Here is an 18,955-nt window from a genome sequence, read left to right on the forward strand (position 1 = left end):
GATGGATGAGTAGAAAAATAGGGGAAGGAAACAAACAAACAAACAAACAGACAAGGCACCCAGTGTTCTTTTTTTACTTTAATTGCTCTTTTTCACTTTAATTATTATTCTTGTTATTTTTGTGTGTGTGGTAATGAAGGTGTCAGGGATTGATTTTGGTGATGAATGTACAACTATGTAATGGTACTGTGAACAATCGAATGTATGTTTTGTATGACTGCGTGGTATGTGAATATATCTCAATAAGATGAATTAAAAAAAAAAAAAACTTTCCCTGCCTCACCGTGGCCTCCCTCTGCACTGCTGTTTTCCAAGACAAAATTGGTCCCTCCCACCTTTGGGCCTCTGCTTCACCTTGCATATACCTCTTTTGTACTTATCCCTCTCAGCTGTAATTTTTTTTGTTACCTTTCTGTACCTCCCATTAGCCTGAGAGCTCCTTGTTCATCTTTGCAGCCCCAACACTCTATGGTTGGCTCCAGGTGGGTGCTCAGTTAATACTGGATGAGTTGAATGAACATATTGATTTACAGTTGTTTTCTCTTTGTGCTATTTCCTAAATCCACAGGTCTCAGGCATGGCTGAACCTGAAAAGGGAGACAGACAGATCAATCAGTAATTACCAAATGGCCTAAAATAATAGTGGGACAGGAAGATGGGGAGTTGGAGTAGAAAGTTAAGCTGATTTGAGGTTAGAAGCAATGTTGGTCATGTCTAGGAGTTTGGGTTTTATCCAAAAGCAAGGCATTATAAAGGATTTCCACAAGAAGCAACATGATTATATGTGCACAATTGAAAGTGTGTTAAGATCGGGGTCAGGGAAACCAGCTATTTTCATAGTCCAGGAGAGAGATAGAATTGTGGTCTGAACTAGTAGCAGCAGGGATAGAAAGAAGTAGACAGACTTGAGAGTAAGTACATAATATAATACTTGAAGACTGATTAAATGTGTAGGTTAGGAAGAGGAGGAATCAAGGATAATATCGTTACTATGAACCATATGCAATTTCCATCTGTGTGAGTCAAAACTGTTCTAATTTTGGCAATGCCATATGTTTCAACCTAATAATTATTATTGTAATGTCAGCGTGTACAGCATCCTACGTAAAGTACCTGGCATATATTAAATGTTAATAAAGAGCTAGGGCAGCAAAGCCCACAATGTATTTGAGGACTGGCAATTGGACTAGTTTGGTTGGAGCTGAGGTTTGTGTAAATGAGCAATGATAGATCAAGTTGGAAATATGGTTTTATCATTAAGGACCAAGAATATTATGCCAAGGAATATGACGTTGGACTGGGAGCCTAGAAACCTAAATTCTACCTCTAGCCTTAGCACTTCATTGTGTGGTCTTGCGGAAATCACTTCCCTTCTCTGGGCTGCAGTTTCCTTACCCGCAAATTGTGGGATAATACATTAAAGGATTTCTTAAATCCTTTTAGTCAACCTTCTTGATTGGTACTTTGATGTTTTTCCCGGAAGCAATTGGGAGCCATTGACGAGAGGAGGAGAGATGTTGTAAGAGTTGCACACTTACTGTGGGATCCCCAAGGGCAGCACAGTGCTTGGCACTTTGTTAGTGCTCAAAAAAGGTTTGCTGAGCCTCTTCCTGTTGGTGACCATATTGAAAGAATTTGGAATGGATGGGGGATGAAGCTGGGGTGGAGAAGCTGGGAGCACATATGAGCACATCAAGCCAACTTTAGAAAGTGGGGTTTCAAAACTGAGGATCAGCATAGAATCAGTGCCATGGTAATTATAAAGATAAGCTGGGCAGGGGGGTGAGAAGAGTACCTTCTTATAAAACAAACTTAGCTTCCTAACCAAGCTATTTAGGGGCAGGAAACAACTTTCTAGAAACCAAGAAGAAAATCCAGCCACTCCTCTTTTCCCACGGCAAGTCCTGAGTTAGCAGCTCAGGGATTTCCCTGTCTGCGACGTCACAGTTGCTGACATCTGGGCTTCCAGCCCAGTTGCATCATTGAAGGAAACATGTAAGGCTTTGTGTTCTGCTGGAGAAAGAACCCCAGCTCACTGGGTGGGCAGGTAAAGACCTTTCCCACTCCCAGTCTGGCAGTGCTGGGAGCTTTGCCCCACCTGCCGCCCCAGCTACCTTCCCAGGAGAAGGGCAGGGTGGAAATGGGCAGAGCAGCTGACTATCTGAAGTGCACATTTTCAGTTCCCTGTCCTGAAAGCTGATAGACAGCATGAGTGACATCATTTCTCTTTCCTGCGTTTTTCTATCATGCTCTGCTTAACTTGCCAAACTTGCTGCCACCTTTTTCTCCTGAGGTTTCCTCTGACATAGCCGGGTCCCCAAAACGGCAAACTCCTCCAGCTCCTTACCTGCAAAGGGGAGAGACGCTGGAAAAACCCTCCCCTGAACGTGGACTTCGGAACAAAATCCCAGACAAGGCCTTGGCTTAACAATTTCCACATCTAGGAGATTGGGAATATATTTGATTCTTTTCAGTTTCATTCCACAAACGATGGAGAATCTCCCATGCTTGATGACACAAGGGTACCAAGATAAGAAAGATATGGTCTCACAGAACCTCAGGGCACTGTGAGAGGGAAAGACACTCTTGTGTAGAAGTTCTTAACCTGGTACAGGAAGAATAAAGAGAAAAACTACATATTTTTTCCCACTAATATCTAACCAAAATTTAGCATTTTCTTGATAGGCAACAATGGCAAACCACAATAGAATTGAGCAGTACCTGTGACTTTGCCACTGAAAGAAATCAAAGATACTTTGGATTACATTACCATGGTTTCAGGTATCTTAAAATATCATTTACGCCCATCACTACTTAACAATGTCAATCACGTGCAGGCCCACTGCTAGATATTGTTAATTAATGCATTAATAAAGAAACACATTTATTATATATCACTTATTTGCCATTTTCATATTTTGATAGGTATATTTAAATATAATTGGTTTCCTTTGTAATCCTATGTCTTACACATTTTTTGCATATAGAAATATTCTGAGTAGTTTCCATAGGTTTCACCAGCCCATGGCACACAAACGGTTAAGAACCCTTCTTCTAATGGCCCTTGGGTATGGGGACCATACCTTCCTAACTGTGATGCATGATCTGAAAAGAATGAGGACATTTATTGGGATTATGGGAGATTGTTAATAGGACATTCCCAGAAATATTCAGAGTCCATGTTCCTCCTGTGTATTTGGGGAAAGGGATGGGGTGGGGGTTGAGATTTGTTCTAGTTTGCTAATGCTGCCGGAAAGCAAAACACCAGAAATGGATTGGCTTTATAAAAGGAAGTTTATTTGGCTACACAGTTACAGTCTTAAGGCCATAAAGTGTCCAAGGTAACACATCAGCAATTGAGTATCTTCACTGGAGGATGGCCAATGGCGTCTGGAATACCTCTGTTAGCTGGGAAGGCACGTGGCTGGCGTGTGCTCCAAAATTCTGGTTTCAAAATGGCTTTCTCCAAGGACATTCCTCTCTAGGCTGCAGTTCCTCAAAAATGTCACTCTTAGTTGTACTTGGGATATTTGTCCTTTCTCAGCTTCTCTGGAGCAAGAGTCTCCTTTCAACGGCCATCTTCAAACTGTCTCTCATCTGCAGCACCTGTGCTTTCTTCAAAGTGTCCCTCTTGGCTGTAGCTCCTCTTCAAAAGTTCACTCTCAGCTGCACTGAGTTCCTTCTGTTTGTCAGCCCATTTATATGGCTCCACTGATCAAGGCCCACCCTGAATGGGTGGGGCCACACCTCCATGGAAATTATCTCATCAGTGTTATCACCTACAGTTGGGTGGGGTACATCTCTATGGAAATACTCGAAGAATTCCAATCTAATCAGCACTAAAATGTCTGCCCCACAAGATTGCATCAAAGAATATGGCTTTTCCTGGGGGACATAATACATTCAAACCGGCACAAGATTCCTTCTGAGAGACTAGTAGGGTATCTGGGAAGATGTCTTGGAGAAAATTTGGTTTGAGCAAGGCCTTGGAGGACCAATGTTCTGTGAGCTTTGGGGATGGAAAGAACTGTGGCAGAGTAAAAGGGCCGGTGCTCCTTATAACAGTAAAAGCTTGAACAAAATCCTGAGGCCCCAGTGCACTTCTGTCATCTGTACCTGAGAGACGGTGCCCTGTGGGAGTTGGGTAGGCTAAGGAGGGCAGCTAATAAAGAAGGTTGAAAAGGGGTCAGACTGCAATGAGCTGTGAGTGTGAATCTGGGGAAGCTGAACTCTAAGACTTCTCATTTCTAAGAATCAATGACTGGTGTCCTTTGGTGACCTGCTCAGAATCTAGATCAACATCACACACATCAGAGGAGCCTAACAGACTTGCTTATCGATGTGCTTCTGTGACTCAATTCAAAGCACATTTTCATTGGCTGCTTCACTGCACAGACTGGGCTCCCTGATAACCAACAACTTTCACAGGAGACCCCATTTCTGGCCACCAGGACATAACCATTGCCATAGTGCAACCGCCCCAGGGGATACACTGTAGGGGTGTTGGGACTCTGCCTTAGGGGTATCTCGTCTAAAGTTGCACCATGGTCTCTTTGGGCTAAGTGTGTGGGATGTTTTGGAGGTGTTGCGAAGTGAGAAAGAAGAGATGAAATTGGCATTTCTTGAGGTCTTTCTCCCCACCCATAAGGCTGCTGGTCTGCAAAAGTGGGGAATCCCCTGCCCAAGTGGGAAGGTGCTGTGGCTGGTGGCCTTGGCAAAACAGACCATGTCCCCATAGACTGCTCATTGGACCACATCCAGGGTGTCTCCCTCCCAAGGGAGCAGTGGCACATGCTAGCAAGAAGCCACAGTTGAGTGGGAGGCACTGATCTTCAGGCTTCAGGATGTGGAGTTAAGGACCATTAGGCAACAAACAAGGGCAAAATTGAAACCAAAGCCAAGCAGGCCACACAAAGGGGAAAGCTCAGTCCTTGCCATGGGCTAGACACCAGAGACACCAAATAAAGGTAAAAGTTTCAAGCAAAGGATAAGGGTAAGCCTGAAAAATTCTCAGAGTCAAAAGCAAAGCTTCACTCACACCTTTATTCAACAAACATTTATTTACTGAGTGCAGCCATTCATGGGGTAGCTATGCCTTCAGAGTCTGAAAAGAGGGGATGGACACTGAGATATCTTTGATTTGCCAAGAACTGGAAAACCACACTGGGTCCCAAGGAACAGACATGGGGGTGGGAGGATGGAAAGGACTTCTTTCTGCCCTGGGCATGGGGCGATGGTTCTGGAGAAGTTAAGCCGAGGCTGGGGGTAGAGATAGGAAGACACTACAATGTGAGCACAGGCCCTTCTGTTGTTCATGGCACTTACTGTATGCCAGCACTAAGAATTCATGAAATACTGACTCATTTAATCCTCACACAACCCTGTATGATTGGAACTGTTATCCTCATTTTCCAAATAAATAAACAGAGGCACAATGTCTTCTAGAGTGTCTCAGAAAGTAACCATGCAGAGGCATCCATAGAGAGGAGTCCCGAGTCAAAGGTACTCCCGTGATTGACGTCTTGTCCTGACCGCTCTCGCAGGCCCCGTGAGTGCCCATCCAGGGCCCCAGGGCCAGGACCCAACCCCATGTCTGCACAGAAGAGGCCTCCTTTGCAATACTCAAATCGTTACCGATGGTTCCATGGCACAGGTGTGAGTCTGGGCCAACTGAGTGTCTTCCAAGTATCCCTTCTCTCCAGAATATTAGCACTCACGACAACTTGAAAAGAATTTGTCCTCTCCCAATCCTTGGCCAAATGTGATATGCTGTCCCCTGCTGTGAATCTACGTCTAGGATTCGTGCTGGATAGCAAAGAGCACGTGTGCCAGTGACGGTGCTGGGCGTGAGGACACAGGGCTGAATGAGGCAAGGTCAGGACAGGCAACGAAGGAGTCCCTCAGTGTGATGAGTGTGCAGTAGAGGAAGGATGAGCCTGCAGGAAGGGACCAAGCAGCAGGGGGAGCAGAGAAGGCTGGCTGGACCCTGGCTGTCCATGCAGAGAGAGCAAGCACCCACGTCAGGGACTCACCGGGAGCTGCCGGGAGATGCAGCCTGAGAGGAAAGCACAGCCAGCCTTCCTGGCCGGGACTAGCACCCTTTGCCTTGTCTCACTCACTGGTTAAAAAATAAGCATAAGAGGAAGTCTCTCCCAAATCACAGAGTTTTATAGGAAATCAGATTTGAAAAGTTTGAGAATCGCTAAAGTAGATAGTAACATTTAGCAAGCATCCCGATAACCCCATGAGGCAGATTGTACAGATGAGGAAATGAGAGTTAGGTTAAGTAAAAGGTGGCAGGGCCAGGATTTCTGCCAACAGCCTACCCTTTTATCCACTGGGCCAAACTTCTGAACAAGTCCACGGTTCTAATAGACAGCGGCCCTGAGCATGTGTGGCCGTTGGCGATGCACTCAGGGTTATGGAGAGAGGATACTGTATCCCCCAGGAGAACCCTCAGCTGGGGACAGTCGGGCTCAGGATCAGCATGTGGCACATTCAGAAGTCAGCCTCTGCTCTTTGACCTGTATTGATCCAAAAATTTGTGGTTGGTAAACTCCACTGGCTAATTGCTAGTAAGTCCAGATCTCTTCAGGGGCATCTGGGTTTAATTATCTGCATTGCTAGCACCGTGGGTAATAAACTGGGCCCCAGTTTGTAAAAGTTTGGCCAGAACAAAGTGTACTCCCCCAGCAGCAAAGGGAAAGAGCACTGGAGCCAGGAAGATCTGGCCAGTGTTGTGTTCTGGATCTGTCACCCTCTAGCTGTGTGGCCTTGGGTAAGTTCCCCCAGCTCTCTGAGCCTCAGGCACCTTCACCAATCACTGAGATGAGAAGCCCAGTGGTCCTGGCATGTGGTAGGGGTTCCTCTCCTTATGCCTTTGCAGCAGGAGGTGCATTCTAGATTTCTCAGTGGCACCTCCTAGAGGAAGAAAGAGGACCCTAAGAGATGGCTTTGGAGAGAGTTTTATACTTGTTTCCCTAGCAGATATTTATTAACCCCAGCTCTGTGATAAAGCAAAAACAAAAACAAAATTACACCCCTGTGCCAGGGCCTCTGTGGACTACAAAACAGACTGGACACATTGCTCAAAGCTGAAAGGAGAGCAAGGACATGTAGACAAATAAAGTGAACTGGCAAGTAGGTTAGTTATCTAGGAGTTTTAGACAAAATGATGCCTGAGTTCAGAGCAGGGGAAGCTCTTCTGCTCAGTATTTCTTCCTCCTCCTCCTGTCTGGCTGCTGCTATTGTTAATAATAATGCTCCTTTCATGCAGGTAGGGCTCATTATAGAGTAAAGCACCTTCTCTTTGGGGCCTCCCAACACTCGTGTAAGATGTGCAAAGCCATGTACCATCATGGTTAGGGGCCCAGGCTTTGGGGTAGGACACCCTGAGTCTGAATCCCAATTCAACAGCTAGCTGTGTGAGTATAGGTATCTTGTTTAACTTCTCTATGCCTCAGATTTCTGCATCTGTGTAGCTGAGATGCTCAATCATCTCCCTTATAGGATTATCATGAGGAGTAAGAGAATATGTAAGGTGAGTTCTCTCCTGCATGGCTGGCACATAGTGAGTGTTCCACCCGTGCACATTGCTGTTGACATTACTACTTATTCTAGAACCAGGCTGCCTGGATTGGAAGCCTGGCTCTTCTGTCTACAAGCTGTGCAATCTCAGATAATTTACTTAACCTCTCTGTGCCCCAGTTTCTTCCTTAGTATATTATCTGAACTGCTAACATTCAATGAGATAGTCATTTTCATTTTATTTAATTCTTAAAACTTCTATAGGATTGTTGTGAGGTTTAAATAGCATATTGCATTATATATTATGTATTATATATCATACATATCACATTATGTATGAGTTAGAATATTGCCTAGCATATAGAAAACACTATGTAAGTGTTTGTTATTTTTAAAAAATTCATCCAGATCATTTATTCAAGAAATGTAAATTTAACACCTAAGTGCCAGGTAGTGAAGAAACCAGGCAAAAATCCCCACCCTCACAGAGCTTTAATTCTAGTGGGAAAACAGATAACTAAGTAAAACAGGGTGCTAAGAAAGTAGGAATAGATATAAGGTATGCTGAAGGTGGAAATGAGAGCTCTGTGCCTAAATTGGATAACTTTTTTTGTATGTGTTAGTATGTCCTTTTTAAAAATTTTTAACAGTTTTATTCATACACCATATAATCCATCCTAAGTGTATAATCGTTGGCTCTTTGTATAATCACATATTCATGCATTCACCACTATAGTCAGTATGAGAACATTCTCATTTCTTCTGAAGAATAAAATCCCATACCTCTTTATCCTCATTATTGATATTTAGCTTTGGTATACTGTCTTGGTTACAATTAATGAAAGACGATTACAATGTCACTATTCACTATAGACCTTAGTTTACATTAATTGTATTTTTCCCTTATTATTAACACCTTGTACTAGTGATGTATGTTTGTTCCAGTTCATGTAAGAACTCTCTTACATTTATACAATTAACTGCCATCATTGTCCACTCTTGCTTTCGCTAAGTTATACAGTCCCAGTTTCTATCCTCTAGCTTTCCTTCTGGTGACATTCAGGACTCTAACCTTTCTCTTTCAACCATACTCACACTCCACTTTGTTAATTACACTTACAGTATTGTGCTACATCACACAGTATTGTGCTATTCATTTCCAGACCTTTACAATCAACCTAACGGAACATTGTGTACTCCTTAATCATCGATCACCCATAAATTTGATAACTTTTGAATAAAGATCTGAAGGAGGTGAGGGTGCAAGCCATGCAGGTATCTGGGGAAAGATCCTCCCAAGGCAGTCATAAAATATCGGAAACAGTCTAATGAATCTGGTTGCACCATCATCAAGTCAGCTTAGGATGGATGGCCATATTAAGGTTACTTTGAAAAGTTTGGATCTCCACAAACAATATTGTTTTAATATCTATTAATCCAATTAAAATATGATCTGGAGGAGTTAGTTCTACCTCATTTTATGTGCATGTGTATGTGTGTACGCGTGTGCATGTACAAAGTGCAAAGGCCCTAAGGTGAGAATGTGTTTGGTGTGTCTGAAGATCACAAAGTGGGCTAGTAGGACTGGGTCAGAGTGAGCCTGGGTGAGGAGAGAAGAGAGGACATCCTTAGGGGAAACAGAGCTGAGGTCCAGGAGAGATGTTACAGCCCATAGGCCATCATGATGGCTCTGGCTTTTACATTGTCATATATAGTAGTTAGGATGGGGTCAGTAGCCACATTACAGACGAGCAAGTACCAAGGAAATTTAGTGAGCTGTCCTGGGCAGTTCATGGTAGGAGAAGCCTGGGAAGCAAAACTGGCTCCTGGGTTGGCACCCTTTATACCCACGGGGGCTACTGAAGACCCTTTTCCTCACTTGATGCTCACAGCGACACTTCAAGTCAGGTGTCAATATCTCCATTTCACAGAAGAGGACACTGAGTCTCAGAGTCGTTATGTAATTTGTTCAGAGTCACACAGGGCTAGAACTCAGGTCTGTCTAACTTCTCTAAAACATGCTCTGTGAAATCTCTTCCTCAGTTAGGAATAAAGAAAGGTTGCTTCAGCCGGCCAGTCACAATATAGAAATTGACCTAGAATAATGCATACAAAGGGCTTATCCCAGCACCCAGCACATGGTAGATGCTCAGTAAATGTCAGCTGCTGCGATCACTATTAAAGGTATGTATTTGTGTTCTGAACCGTCTAAGGAGAGGCCCTCTAGAAATTGGTGCTGATTTTGACCTCCTTCCACTGATACCCATGGAAGATAGATTAGGGTCAGGGAAGAGGCATCTCAGCCAGGAACAATAAGAAAGAAATGACAGAGAGAGACAAAGACAGAGAGAAAACAAGAGTGACAGAGAAAGAAGACAGACACAGGGAGAGGCGATCAGAAATGGAGAGGTCTGGAGAAAAAGCTGGTTTGTGGTCAGAGGCCCTAAAAGTTCTGTCTTCTTGATCATTATGGGCAGGAAAGGGTGCTGGGTGGAGAATTTAGAGACCCAGTTAAGAACCTTTTTCTGTTCTTACTTGCTTTGGAACCCTGGGTACATTCTTATCCATCTCAAGACCTTGTTTTCCCCATCTATTTATGTTCTTGAAGTCTCCTTTATTTCTAACAGTATCCCTTTATGATTCTTTGACTGACCCTCCTAAATTAGAAGACACTTCCACTAATTGGCAAAGAATAGAGTTTATTCAGAAAAATCTGTCAGTACAATATGTACAACAGGATACCTCTCAGCTCACATCACAGACATGGGATAAACAACTTCACAATAAATTAAGGGCGCCAACCCTTTCATTCCAGGACAGCCAACAGGACCTTTCAACAGACCTGTTCCCTTATGAGTGTAACAATCTACTATTGGACTACTTTCGGGTGGGATCAGATAGCCTGAGACCAGTCTGGGGAATTTTCAGCTACAGAGGAAGATTCGTTCAAATCCAGATATTTCCATATAATGCCCTAGCCCCAGGGCAGAGGTTTCTTCAGAAAGGCTCCCAATTTCCATCAAAATGGGAGTCTTCCTTCAAAGTCAGCATGTCTCCCACAAGAAACCTCACAAGGATGTTCTTCCCTGGATAATTAGACAGATTTCTTGTCATCAGTAGCAGAAGTTTCTTGATGATGATTCCTGTCAATCCAGGCTAGAAAGACATCAAGCTCTCCCAGAGACTTAATGGCAGCAGATCGGGCCTCCAGCTGAAACCAGGAAATCATCATAAGAACCTATTTTCTAGACCGTGTAATTGTTTTCAAATCATTTGACCCGTGTTCTGGTCTCCACAAAGTGTCCTTTTCATTCGTTAAATATATTTCCATCACATGCAGACTCAAAATTATCCCCCTAACAGGCAACCAGAATTTTTTTCCACAAACAAGCAGTTAAATCATGTCAACTCCTTACAAACAAAAGTTTTAATGCTTCATTCTTTTCTCCCCTGGTCCCACCCCCTCACCCCACTCCCACTTTAGTATTTCTGCTCTCCCAGAGTCTTAATCCGGTTGTACTATGCAGTGCATAGGGAGAGAACGCTGTCCCCATTTGACATATTAAAGCACTGAAACCCCAAAGAATAAGTGTCCTATCCAATGTCATGCAATTGGTTAGTGGTTGAGCTGGAGCTAGAACCCAAGTCTCCTGAGTGTCATTCCATCTCCCTCCACAGCAGAGAGAGGGAAGTGGTAAAGTCCAAAAGCTTGGTCTGCGGAGTCAGACTGTGTGGGGTCAAATCCTAGCCCACCCCTTAGTGGATGGTGTGAACTTAGTCAAGTTTCTTAACTTGTGTGTGCATCACTTCGTAATTTATAAAATGCACATAATGGCACCTACCTCGTAGCACTGCTGTGAGGATTAAATGTGTTAATACTTGCCCTGTGCTTAGAACAAAACTTGGCTCACAGTAAAGACTCCTGGTTGCTTAGCAATTAGCAATGTTATTCTATGGAGCATCTCCACAAAGAAGCAGAGCTTCCAACAGACTCCCTACCTCCTTGACATTCAAAGCATCTGCATCATTTCACAGTGTGGAAGAAATGCAAAATCTCAGGGCTCACTCCAGACCTACTGAATCAGAATCTGCATTTTAACATGATCTTCAAGGGATTCACATGCACATTAACGTTTGGAAGCACTGCTCTCCAACACCACCTTGAGCGCTGATGGCGGTTATAGACTGCAGCGACAGACCCCAGCAAAGCCTCACAGGTAACGCGATCCATGAACACCAGTTACAATTCACTGGGGACTTTCGCGCATTCTGCATGTTATGTGCTTCCTACCAAATCCTGACACACTCTTTAGGCTTGACATGTTAGAGAATAACAAAATGGAGGAGGGGTGGTAGGAAAAGGGAGCCCAGAGAATGTAGCAAATGAAGTTAGACCCACACACTCTGCAGAAAGAAAATTGGGAAAGCCTGCCATAAATATCTGGTGCGTGAATGAATGAATTTGAGTGGAGAGGTGGCTACAGGCTACAGCGTTTGGCACGCTTCATCAGGCTCCTCCTCTCATCTTTCCTGTCCTCTTCCCAGCCCCTTACCTGATCATAGATATCGTGGATGACTCTGGTTTTATTGGTGGCCTCCTCCCTGCAGCGACACAGCCTCTTGTCCTGCTGTGAGGAAGTGGAGACAGCATCAAAGGACATTTCCACCCTCACCCACCATGACCACTACTTCCCCGCTGGAGGCGTAGCGTTCTCCCTCCCACAGTGAGAGTCAGGTGAGTAAACGCAAGCTGGAGCAGCCAAGGGGGAGTAGGGTCTGTTTGTAGAGCCACCCTGAGTTTGGCCAGGGCTTTTCCTTTTTCCAGACCGTAAGTCCAGGAGAGCCAGCTCCAGAGCCACCTTGAACCCAACACTCAGCATGGTAGGCAATCAAAAAGTATTTGTTGGGTTAGCTACTTAAGTAATTGGTTAAGCAATCCATTAGTTGCCTTCATCTTATTAACCTGATTAGTGTAATAAGGAATCATTATTAATTGTTACTGTAATAAGGGATCCCTTCTAACAATTTTAGAATCGGAGGCACAGAGAGGTGAAGTAACTTGCCACAAAGTCACACAGCAGACCATTGGTAGGGATGGGGTTAGAGCCTAGGTTTCTCCCGGTCTAAGTTGCTCTTGGTTTTTGTTTGTTTGTTTGTTTTTGTTTCTGATGTTTGTTCTTAAGAGATCACAATGAATTTATATGCAACCCTTAGGGACAGGCTATACCAGAGATTAACCAGTATGGAAACCCCAAAGGGTAGAAACAGCCAAAGAAACTAGGGGTACGCTTATGGCAAGATTGGAATGCTTGGCATGCCTCTCTTGCACCTCGGCCCAGCCTTCACTTAAGGAATACTTTGACTTAAGTCAGTCACCCACACACCCCAGAGGAGTATCTATGAGGAAACCTGGGTCCCATGAGGTGTTGGCAGGCAAGAAGCTCTGGGGAAGGAGCGACCACTGGAGAGGTTCTCGAGAGTTCTTCCAGTGGAAAACCAGGTAGGGAATTTCCTCTGACTCTAGGAATATTTCAGAAGGCTGCTCGGGACCAGGATATCCTCGGCTCCCCCAGGGCAGATGGGGAACAGATGCTTAGAATCCCAACGCGGTGACTCACACATCCCTGCAGAGTCTTCTGCATGTAGAGGAAAGAATTGGCAATGCTGCTGAGGTTTCTCAAGATTTGGGGATTCGACTCCTCATGGTCTTTGAACACCCTGTCCACGTAGAATGCCAGAAGGTTCTTGGTCACGCAGCATATGTCTAAGGGCTACAGACATGAGTTAGAGAAACCCCCAAAGGCCCGCTTCACTTAGTACCATAGTGGACCAAAGCAGCGTGTTTGGGGAGAGGCAGCAAGAAGCAAGAAAGCAGAAAACTTTTTGTAAAAAATTTTGAAATTCATAATGGCCTTAGAATGTCCACACCCTCTTACCACATCAAAGCCACTTATGACAAAGGAATTGAGGATGATTCCAGGTTACCCCCTCTTTTTGTAGGGCCAAGAGAGATCTTAACAAGAGATGGGGGCCTAATATCCAATCATAGAATAGAATTCTCTCCACAGCACCCCCAACATGTCATCGCTAACGTCTGCTTAAACCTTTCCAAAAACTTCTTTTGGAAGGAGCAATGGCTGAGCAGCTTTCTTGAAAAGCGCTTCCTTCTGTTGTGCTGCAGGCTGCCTCTCTGCAAGGTCTCCCATCCATCATCATGTATTCACTCAATGGCTTTGCATGCCAGGCACTGAACTAGGCACCAATTCCCTCAAGTGTTATGACACCGTGTTCAGGTGGCTTGCAGCCCTGGCCTTCCTGCTTGGGCCATCCTGTTTGGGTCTCCTCCAGTTCATCCTTTTTATACTGTGGTGATCATTTGGATAGTATGGAGATTTGCAAGAATGGAGACTGAAATCAGATCAGCTGTGTAGGTCCCCAGTCTGCTGAGAGGGTCCCTCAATTTCCAGTGCATAGCGAATTGGCTAGGCTGAGTTTTTGGTCCTAAGCAGCTTGCACCCAGCCCTGGGACCCAGTGAGTTAACGGTGGCTGCAGATGATTTACAGCTCCTGCCAGAGCCCAGCCTCGGGAGGAGGGCTATAGCCCTGTGGCTACAGTTCCGCAGGGCATTCATCTTCATTAGCAGTAAAGAAGCAAAGCGTTTCCTAGATGGCAAACTACCTACAGCATAAAAATGCTTTCTCTTTCCTCCAGTCTTGCTGGTTCCCTTAACCAAAGGGGCAAAAATTACCCACCTCTGCTTCTTCAAAGTTTGTGGTACCAGAGAAAGGAATGCAGTAGAAGAAAACTAGGAAAGAACAAAGGAGGGCGTGCAAACAGACAGTGTGATGAAGACCTGAATCCTCATTGGCTGGCTTCCTTACTCATCAGCTAGCTATTTCTAGACTTTGAGAGGTGGCAGGAGACTTGGGGGTCTTTTCCCGGCTCAGCCACTAACTAGTCATTTTCCTTCCCAGGGTCTCAATTTCCTCAATTGAAAATGATGGTTTTGGAATAGGTGGTCCCTTCAGCTGTGGAGAGCCTATGAATCTATAAAATGGTTGGCTGGGATATTATTTAGTAAGTGGCTACATCTGTTTATCAAAAATAAATCAGGCCTAATACTCCCCCAGGAGAATCAAGGAGGTTTCCCTCATGCTGGCAGAGAGGCCTAAGGAAAAAGTAACTCATTGCAGTTAGACCTTTCACTCTGTCACAGAAACACCTGAAAACGCTGGACTTTTCTAGAACTTTTATAAGAACTGGAGGAGCTTGCTTTGAAGGGCAACTCTTGGTGACTCCTTTTGTAAAGCGATCACCTCATCAGGCAACCATTTTGTAACGCACTTACTCTCGTCACCCCACATCTGGACAATTGGACTGATGACTCCACTGGCTTTCCTACCTCGAGTTGTCCATTACAAAAACCATTGCCCAACTGTCTTTCTAAAACATTTTGTAGCCATGTACCTTCTTAGCTCAAAAATCTTCAGTGACTCCCCATTGCCTCTCTTATAAGGTCACGGCTCAGCCTATTTTCCAAGGTCCCTGGTTTAATCCTTCCTCTTCACCCTGCACCACTCTCCCACACGCCCCTCACACCACAAGCCTGCCACCTCCCTGGCCCCTGACACAGTCACTGATTTTACACCCATTCTCCCACACTTCCAAAACCCCTTCCTGCCTTTTTCCCACCAACCCACAACCTACTCTGCTTGGAAGTCACTGTTCATTTTCTCACCTCCCCCATGAAACCTAGAATTACCCCAAGCTATAGAAATCCTGTGCCATTTGAGCACCCAGAACTTCCCATCCCTCTTTAGGTAAGTGGTACTCTTTATCCCCTCCCAGGGGGTTTGAAAGCCCCTGGGACACTAGTGTGCCCTAACACATCAGTTGACAAATGAGAAGCCAGAGCATCTAGAGTACACTGGAGATTCAGAAAGAAAAGGTGACAGGGTGGGGATTTCTCAGCCCAGGAAAGAGCAGGCCCCAGGCTAGTGTACCTTAATGCCGTGCAGGGTCTCCGATGTGGACAGGATCGTGACATTTTGGAAGGTGTCCTTAGCTTGCTGTGGAGGGAAACATAAGAACAGACAAAAGCAATGAGTATTCGATGTTCTCCTGGCACAAAAAGTAAGGAGAAGGAACTTGCTTTTCATGCTAAGATGCAAGCCGAGCCACACCCCCTTGCCTACACCTTCACCCTGGAACCCATACTCACTATGGCTCTTTTGATTCCTCGAAAAGTCTCTTTTATATGGTGCGTGTCCATGGAAATCAGACATCTCCTGAGACTTCGGGCACAAACTGAGCCCAGGAGGAGCATCGTGCCCAGAAGGCAGAGGGAAACGCACTGCACCTTCATGTCCTGCAGGAAGGGGTGAATGTCAGCCGCCAGCCAAGAGGGGATGGCGATGAAAGAGAAGACCCTGGCTGCCTTCCCCTCTGAACCACACAGTGCAGGAGAGACTGCAACCAAGAGAAAAGGCTTGTGGAGTTTCAGGGGGTTGTGCCTCCTCATCTCGGTCCCTTGAATCAATTGAATTTGAGCCTCCCCCGCCCCATCCCCACTCTATGCCCCATCTCCACCTCCAGAAAGCACAATTCAATACTTTCTCAAGTCCCAGGGAGCATATTTGTGTGTACATCACCCTTCAGTGACTCAACACAGTACACTTTGTCAACAAGGGTGAAAAGCATCATTTTCGATAAATTAAATAGGAAAAAAGGGTTAGTATACACCCTAGGAATTAGTCAACAAGTCTGAAATATCCATAAAAGTGCATTTGTTTTGGCATATTTGTTCCTGAAATAGGCGACACCCTTTTATTATAAACCCCCAATGTGTATCTGCTTAATATCATTTGTCTGAAGCCAACTATGCAGATTTCACCTTCTGGAGAAGATGGGAAAAGGAGACGCAAGATGTCTCCTAATAACTACTAAGCACAGTACGAAGATGGTGGAGGTTGCTCCTGCAGAGGCCAAATTGGCGGCTTTCCATCTGTCATGCACTGAGCCAGGAGATACGGACATGTTTGCAGCTAGCTCCTCAGGTCTTGAGGTGGGGCCAGACCCTGAGATGTTTGCTGTCTCTTTTAGCTCTCTCACCTTCCCTCCCTCCCTCTTTCTTTCTGCCTCTTTTCATTCAACCATTTGAAATCATGTCATATAATACATATACAGAAAAATGCATAGAACGTAATCTCTGACTTTTCCCAGTATTAGCACAAGTTTCACCAACAGAACTTAGCCTTACAAGGTAAATTTTATAACATGTGGGAATAGAGTGGCTCTCTGTCCAGTGCCCACAGAGCTCCCTCATCTCTGGTTGTGTGTGCGTGTGTTGGGGGTGTATGTGCCGTGAGTGCAATTGTGGCAGAGAGGAGGCCAGACAAGGGGGCTATGGACATAACTATAAAAAGCACACGTGTGAGAGGGTGAACCCCAAATCTCCCTACCCCCACCCACATCTTCGGGATTCCCAGGCTCTTTCTCCAGGAAGCCAAGAAATAGCCAATCTTATATTTTAAGAACACCATTTGCCTTCTCCCTCCTTGATCCTCATTTGTTCCCAGCTAATGCACAGGCATTGGGCTAAAGAGTTTGATTTCTCTTTTTCAACCCATTTCCAGCAAAACAAGGAAATACACCCCATTGGCAGGAAATTCTGTACAGCGTCCCCAGAGCTCTATCCCCTCCAAAGGCAACTGCATTGGTTCCAGAAAACTGAGTGTCTAGGAAGAGAGCAGAGTTTCTCTTGGTAGCAGTGGGAAATTGTTGCTCTCATCCCCAATTTTTTGTCACACAGAGCAGAGCTCATTGCTTGTACAGCCCTCAGCTCTCACTCACCCTGTGCCAGGAGCCTCTCAGGCACTTTGTGGAGGATAGGCAAGTTCCCTTGGCTTGGTGAGGTGACTCCAGACATCTTGGCCATTTCATATAATAAAAGTAGCTGACATGTTTCACACACGGCAAGTGCACCAGGCACCATGCCAGCATTTTACATTGATTGTCCTATGTAATTCTCACAACCGCCCTGCTTAGTAGTGAGGGAACTGAGACTTAAAGAAATTAAATCACCTGCCCAAGGTAGGTAGCCAGCAGGTGGCCGAGTCCAGGATTTGAAGGAAGGTGGGCTGACGCTGGAGCCCACCCTCCCGGCCACTATCCCGTCCCACCTGCCCGCGGGATCTGTTCTCTCCAGCACTGCAGCTGGATGTCCCAGCCGTTCCCTTTACACCAGCCAGACGGGAAAGCATTTCAGATCTGGTCCCACTGAGCCAGTGGTTCACCTTACCTTTAAAAAGATATATAACACTGCAAAGGATTGCAAGGCTGAAAAAAGATAATACATTGTAAAGTGCTCAGCATAGTTTCTGTGACAGAAGAGCAATAGTAAATTTGGATTCTTCCCCTATTCCTTCCTTCCTTCCTTCATTCCTTCCTCCCTCCTTCCCTGTCCACTCTCCATCTATTCTTCTTGAAAATAAGGTAGTAGAAATTCCATCCCCTATTTGGAGAATCTCTCCCCATTCTACAAAATACCCAGCACCTGGGACAACCTAGGTCACACACAATGACTGCAGGCCACCTCCCTGCAGCTGTGAAGGGTGAGGGTTAGGAGGGTAATGTGTGAAAGACCGTCCGAAGGACGGCATGAACTCACCTCCCCTCGGATGCTTGCTGAGCTGCTCCTCGAGTCTTCTCTCTTGGGGCTCGTTGTCATTTGGAAAGGGCTGGTCACTTTTATACAGGTGGATAAGAGGAAATGTTGTCAGGTTTACGGGGTGGGTCCGCCTTTGGATGATCATTTTTTTCCCCTTAATTCTAGCATTTCATTTCCTTGGTTTTCTTTCTTCTTTGAGATGTTGCTGATTAATCATTATTAAGAAATGCCTCTTTCTTCTGGGTCTTGACATGCAGCTTCTAGGAAAAATATTCTCCCCATTTCTATGCAAATGAGAGTTTCTTGCAATTCTGTGTCCATGCAGAAAAATCCAAGTTAGGTCACTTTCCTGAGAGCTGTGGCATGCCGCCAACTGTATCCTGCAGGCAAACTCAGCCAAGCATGCTCCTGACAGCCGTGCCCTCCCAGCAGCCAGCCCCATGAGGCTCTGCAGGTGCCTCTGGCTCCTGCACACGCCATCTTCCTTGATGCCTCATCCAGCCACTGGGTGTCTTCCATGCGCCAGGCACCAGCTAAGTGCTTGACGAGCATTATTTTGTTTAATTTCACAGGAACATTCGTTTCCCCTCAGGAATGCCAGGATTTCTTTGGATGTCAGCATTTCTCTCTTCCTCTTGTATCCTGGAGGGTCCTTCCATGTTCAATCAATGCAGACACAGAAAATGAGACTGGGAAGTAAAGGGGCTTTAGAGCCGCCAGTGGCAGAGCCAGAAATAGAGCCTGGAATCTTTGCTCTT

At 45.2% G+C, this 18,955-nt stretch overlaps 1 protein-coding gene across 1 annotated transcript; it reads right to left on the reverse strand.

Annotated features, from left to right (window-relative positions):
• Nucleotides 1–10,274: 10,274 nt before the first annotated feature.
• On the reverse strand, nucleotides 10,275–18,518 carry IL19 (interleukin 19). Its single transcript, XM_037811831.1, has 6 exons — nucleotides 18,198–18,518; nucleotides 15,750–15,896; nucleotides 15,532–15,597; nucleotides 13,146–13,298; nucleotides 12,081–12,155; nucleotides 10,275–10,738 (listed from the first exon to the last, which is right to left on the reverse strand). Exons 1-6 carry the CDS (start codon nucleotides 18,255–18,257, stop codon nucleotides 10,622–10,624), a joined length of 618 nt encoding a protein of 205 aa, XP_037667759.1. The 5' UTR covers nucleotides 18,258–18,518; the 3' UTR covers nucleotides 10,275–10,621.
• Between the last annotated feature and the right edge of the window lie 437 nt (nucleotides 18,519–18,955).

This window comes from Choloepus didactylus, chromosome 2 (assembly GCF_015220235.1).
Source record: "Choloepus didactylus isolate mChoDid1 chromosome 2, mChoDid1.pri, whole genome shotgun sequence".
Taxonomy (NCBI): domain Eukaryota; kingdom Metazoa; phylum Chordata; class Mammalia; order Pilosa; family Megalonychidae; genus Choloepus; species Choloepus didactylus.